Genomic DNA, 6,000 nt, shown 5'->3' on the forward strand with positions numbered 1-6,000 from the left:
TTCAAAGCTGAAATACAGAGAAAATATCTGGGGAAAAATCCTTTTTTTGAAAGAAGCCTGTTTTAAAAGACCAGCATTGTTGGCAGAAGAGCATTTTCCCTTTTAGTGAACCACTGAAATAAATTCCAAATTTCCCTCATGGTTTGAGTACCTCTAGGTTAGCCTGCCACTGGAGATTCCTCTCCCTGTGACATGTCTCCCTCTCACTGTCAGAGACTGACCAGAGAGCCCAGCTGTGTTTGTTGGAGGCTTCAACTGAATCATACGGCATTCAGACTTTAGTAGCAGCCTGGGTTTTGAGTCCCAATATACATTATAAATTGTAAAAGAATAGAACAGTGTCTGAATTCCTGCAAGATTAGCCATTTTATAGGCAGGAATTCTTGCTGGAGCTGAAATGCAGAATCTTTTGAGGTTCATTTATTGCTTGATTGTACGCACTGCTGGGTTTACCTTCTCATTATCTGAGTTCTCACTGCAAAGATGAGGCCTAAGGAGCCCTTTGGTATTTCAAACAGAAATAAGTGTAGAAGAGATTGACAATGTATGTTTGAAAACAAACACTTTGTTTGAAACAGATATCAGATAACACTAGAAAAAGCAACACACTGAAAATTGTGGATTCTCTCTTGTTTTTCAGAAGAGGTGTAATGTGGAATTGGGCTTGTTATATTTTAAAATAAAATTAAAATTATCTCATACTGTTAAAGACTGCTCAGTCTGCACATGTTTAGGAGCTCTGGCAAGCATGAAATGTCCACGACAAAAATACCAGGGGCTACCTTACTTGAGTCACAATGGATTTTTTTAATAAAATGTATCTCAAAAACATGCAGTACAATAAATATCTGTATTACTTTCCATTTTCTTAATTGACTTAGCTGTAAGTATCCACATACTGGGGAAAAATTTAATGTGATATGGATGTGTGCTTTAGTTTGAGAAGAATCTGAATTTATAGTCACTTGTTTTCTCCTGAGGGAACCCAAAGTCACTATCTGACATTCAGATGTCTGTACTACAGCCACTTATATTTCATCAGATCAATCCCACTCATCTGGTTTCTACTTGACTCAAAAGATGGACTTTGCTTTGTTTACACCTTTTGTGTGTGCATGTTAATTCCAGATAGTGTAACTTAAGTAGATGACAGAGTATTATATTCGGTCAGTATAAATCAGGTTGAAGAAGCAAAGCTTAAATTATTGATAAAAGTGGTGTGGAAAACAAGAGCTACCAGTTCTGAAAGTGTTGATTGCATGGGCCTCAACTGCAAAGTCTCTTCCCAACACCTATACAAATAGCCTCATTAAGTGGTTTCTTTCAGAAGTGCTCAAATATATGCTTTGGGTGGTGTAATACCATGCAGAAGACATCAGAGGAAGTATCATAAAGCTCTGCTCTTGTAAGCTGTCTAGCTGGGCTAACACATAAACCACCCTCTTTGGAGTTTTAGTCATATGGATGCAAATTGTGTAATTTCACTCATGCCCAGAGTCAAATAGCAGACCTGACCATCCTCCTTTGGTCATGTGAATGGAATAGGCACCCAGATTCCTGACTGCCCTGCAACACTGCCCTCCTGTTGTCTGGTGGAGCTGTTCTCCCTCCTGTCAGTAGTTAAATATTTTCCAGAGCAGTGAGAAATATGGATTGCACATTGCAGTGCCATGGCTGGGGTGAAGTGTAAGCTGCCCGGGTTGGAGTCGTTTCTCTGCTGAAAGGTTTGGGGGCAGAGGAGGTCAAGACAAACTGCAGCAGCTCCAAAGCAGGTGAGAGAAGGGAACAGAATAGCGTTCACCAGGAGGAGGTGAACTAGAAGGATACTAAATTAAATCTCCTAAGGCATCTTTTCAGAAATTTTTAACTGGTTTGTCACAGACACCAAATTCTCCTGGTGGTGTGTTTCTTTCAATATTTGCTTTATTCCACTCTTACACTGAATTGGGAGTGGAGGTTATTTTTGTTTTTCTGACCCTAGGGCCATTATTTTTTCATAACAGTTGAAGAAATGAAACCAGATGAAGGGCATGTGATCATGAGGTGCACATGAAGCGAGGAGAAGGAATGACATAGGAGACATATTTTCATCCTGTTTTACTGTTTGTCAAAGTAGATAAAGAGGGAATTATGACAGTGGCCTCTTTAAGTTTGTTTCCTTTCACTGGGTGCACAGTACCTTTTTTCTCTCCTGATTATTACAATCATTATACATAATTATCCAATTATACCTCCTAAAAGAGACATGGTGTTGGTACTCTGTGTAGTTAGGTACTTGGTCATACAAATTGCACTCTGCATGATTCTTTGCTTATCTGGTTTGAAAAATAAAGTGTCTGTCTCTTCAGAGAGATATTATCTCTGGATAATATTCTATGGAATATAAATAGGTTGAGAATATAAAAATAGGTGAGGTACAATGAATGGAGTGCTAATCAGCAGTCAAAAAGCTTGGCATTATATCCATGGCAAAGCATTCAGTGTTGTTCTGCACTTAATAGTGAAAGACTGCTTTTAGTTTTTAGGAACAGAAACTCTAACAATGGAAATAAATGAGTTTTCAAAAAGAGTTTCCAGGAATGAAACAGACTGAGGTCCTTCTGAGCAGAATCCTAGAATCTGAAATGAACAGTTTTTCAGAAAAAAGGCTACTGGGCACAAGAAGTGTAGGAGAAGGCCATGGAGGGTGTAATGAAGCAAACAAAAGTTCACTGTTTAAACAAAGAAACAGTAGTCGTTTTGCATCCTTTAGGTTGTACTAGTAGTCATTGCTTCATTGGCTGCTTGCTCTGTTTGTTTGAAGTGATACCAGTACTGAAGCTTTCTCTCAAGTTTGAGAAGATTTCAGCTCCACCAGTGGAGCCATAATCCAGAATCAAAATCAGCTCACCATCTGGTGATCATTATCTTTAAGCATTGCAAAGAGATGGCTTAGCTAGAGAGGGAAGTATTTCTTTACAGACCTAAGCAGCTATGTCACTAGTACTGTAATTCACTTACTTTGCTTAGTATGGAAACCACAGCATGGCTCTCAGAAATGTTTAAAAGCTATGAGCAGTAGGACTGCTGTTTAGTGATCTGTTTTAATTGAGCTTAAATCAGATCCCAGCTGTTTAAGCAAAAGAGAACCGGAAAATAATTCTTCGATATGATCTGTATTTGATAATCCTTTTGGTTTACTCATTTTTTTTTAGCCAAAGAAACATGAAGAGGAAGATGGCACTACAGACACTGCAACCTCATCATCCAACAATCATGAGAAGGACAGTGGGGTGGGACCTACAGATGAAAGTCTTCGCAATGATGAGAGCTCAGAGCAAGAAAATGCAACTGAGGAGCAGAACGGTGCTACCCTGCAGAGCAAACGGGATCTGGGCCACAGCCAGGACACATTAGGCAGTGTTGAGCTCCAGTGCAATGAAAGCTTTGTGTCTGGGGAATACATTGAATCTGATTTCATAGGAAACCCAGAGGAGGAATGTGAAAGGTTTCGGCAGCTGTTGGAACTGAAGTGCAAGATTCGAAACCATGGGGAGTATGATCTTTATTACTCAAGCAGCATGATAGAATGCAACAGAAGAGACCAAGATGGAGTGGAGCATGAGCTGCAGCTACTCAATGAGGAACTGAGGAACATTGAACTTGAATGCCAGAATATTATGCAAGCTCACCGGCTCCAAAAGGTGAGAGACCAGTATGGAGACATTTGGTCTTTACATGATGAAAGTTTCAGGAATTATAACACCAGCACAGATGTACAAAGAGGCAAACTGGATGACATCATGGAGCACCCTGAGAAGTCTGACAAGGACAGCTCCAGTGCCTACAACACTGCTGAAAGCTGCAGGAGCACTCCGCTGACTGTGGAGCGATCCCCTGATAACTCTCTCCAGAGGGTAATCAGCATAACCAACAGGAAAAACCTGAGGACCACAATTGTTGCTAATCAGTCATCCTCAAGACAAAGCAACGGGGAGACAACCTCAGCCAAAACCAAACCCACCGAGCAAAACAGTGCTGCTGAGAATGCGGTGCTGGCATCAGAAAGCAGCAAATTCACAGACCAGGATAGGCAAGGCAGCGAGCACATTCCCTATTTGTCTCCCTATCACAGTTCTTCTTACAGGTATGGGAACATCCCTGCTCATGCAAAGCATTATCAAAGCTATATGCAGCTGATCCAGCAGAAGTCTGCTGTGGAGTATGCCCAGAGCCAGCTCAGCCTGGTGAGCATGTGCAAAGACTCGCAGAAGTGCATGGAGCCCAAGATGGAATGGAAAGTGAAAATAAGGAGTGATGGGACGAGGTACATCACAAAGAGACCAGTTCGAGACAGAATCCTGAAGGAACGTGCCTTAAAAATTAAAGAGGAGCGCAGTGGGATGACGACAGATGATGACACGATGAGTGAGATGAAGATGGGTCGCTACTGGAGCAAAGAGGAGCGGAAGCAGCATTTGGTGCGTGCCAAGGAGCAGAGGAGGCGGCGGGAATTCATGATGAGGAGCAGGCTGGAGTGTCTAAAGGAAAGTCCACAGAGTGGCAGTGAGGGCAAAAAAGAAATCAACATTATTGAACTGAGTCACAAAAAAATGATGAAAAAGAGAAACAAGAAAATCTTGGACAACTGGATGACAATACAAGAACTGATGACACATGGTGCTAAATCCCCAGATGGCACAAGAGTGCACAATGCCTTTTTATCAGTTACTACTGTATGAACACAACTTCTAACAGAGAGTATACTACCAGTTTAGGTAGAGTACAATTGCCTCGTTCAATGTGGCATTTTTATATATTTTGTGACTGTTTATAGTTTGATCTTTTTGTAAGCAAAATGGCCTGGTATTTTTCATTTGTTTTTCATATAACAGTACCTTCTTTATCTGGCAGTCTTTCTTTATCCTGCAATATATTCATATTATTCATTTGTAAAAAAAAAATATAGAAAAGTAAAGCAAAAAATTTCTTAACCTAACACATATCCTGTAACTTAAGATCTGGATTTATTTCTCTAATTTTGCTTTTTCTACTTTAGTAACAATACAATACCAAATCAAAACGCTTTATACTGTATCCTTGGCTTAACAAGTTTTAAAATTTTACATCTTAGATTGAATCTGTTCATAAAACATATGCCACATCCCATCATATAGATAAGAATGACATTTTTCCAACTGCATATTTTACAGTACATTTAATCTGTAAATTGTAATTGTACTTGTCCAAGTAAAGTGTAGGTGAGCAATTCTCCTGTGTTATGTAGTGGCGTTGGTCTTGTAGCTGCACAGTATGTGATAATTGTGAAGATGAAAGAGAAATAAATTATTGCTTATCTTTAAGAAATAAACAAAAGCCAAGCATTGTTTTATTTAGATTGAGAATTTTTCTTTAAATATAAGCCATTTCACTGTGCATGGTATTTACAGCATGTAGAGATTTCAAGAACAAAGGACACAATTCCATAGGATATTTCTTATGAATTAGCTTTTAATTTTGCAGAACACATAGAATGAGTGGGCCTTTCTGGCTTTTCCTTACCTGATATTATTAGTTAACTAAATGATTCATTGATGTATTTCTTTGTTGTAAGATGTTAGGTAACTGCCATGAGTTCTCTCCCTGGCTGAGCTTGCTGTTTGTTCTACACATACAAAACATGAGCACAGCATATGCCTAACTTTGAGCCAAATCTCATGCAAGAAAAACTAGCAGTGACACTTTCATAGAACATGAGTTAAGGAAAAACAGAGAATGAAACTCAACTAATTGAGTTACAGGTGTAAATTATTGTTGAGGAGCATCCAAGTCATTTAAAGCTCAGTGGGAGCTGGTTGGAGCTCAGGAGCAATGGCAATTTGCTGTCTGGGTGCTTGATGGGACTCCCTGACTCTCCATGCAGCAGAGGCCCCTCTGCTGCCACTGGGGAATCTTCTGAGCTGCTGCTGCTGGCAGCCCAGTGAGATAGAGCAAGCTGAAATGACTAGTCTTGGGCAGTCT

At 39.9% G+C, this 6,000-nt stretch overlaps 1 protein-coding gene across 2 annotated transcripts in view; it reads left to right on the forward strand.

Annotated features, from left to right (window-relative positions):
- PDZRN4 (PDZ domain containing ring finger 4) overlaps positions 1-5,355 on the forward strand; it is a 230,828-nt gene extending 225,473 nt beyond the window's left edge. For both annotated transcript variants that reach the window (XM_036401809.2, XM_036401810.2), the window contains one exon: positions 3,195-5,355. In XM_036401809.2, the coding sequence (XP_036257702.1) occupies positions 3,195-4,721 (1,527 nt within the window). In that variant the 3' untranslated portion in view covers positions 4,722-5,355. The remainder of the gene's footprint in view (positions 1-3,194) is intronic.
- Positions 5,356-6,000: the final 645 nt, after the last annotated feature.

Source organism: Molothrus ater, chromosome 5 (genome assembly GCF_012460135.2).
Source record: "Molothrus ater isolate BHLD 08-10-18 breed brown headed cowbird chromosome 5, BPBGC_Mater_1.1, whole genome shotgun sequence".
NCBI lineage: Eukaryota > Metazoa > Chordata > Aves > Passeriformes > Icteridae > Molothrus > Molothrus ater.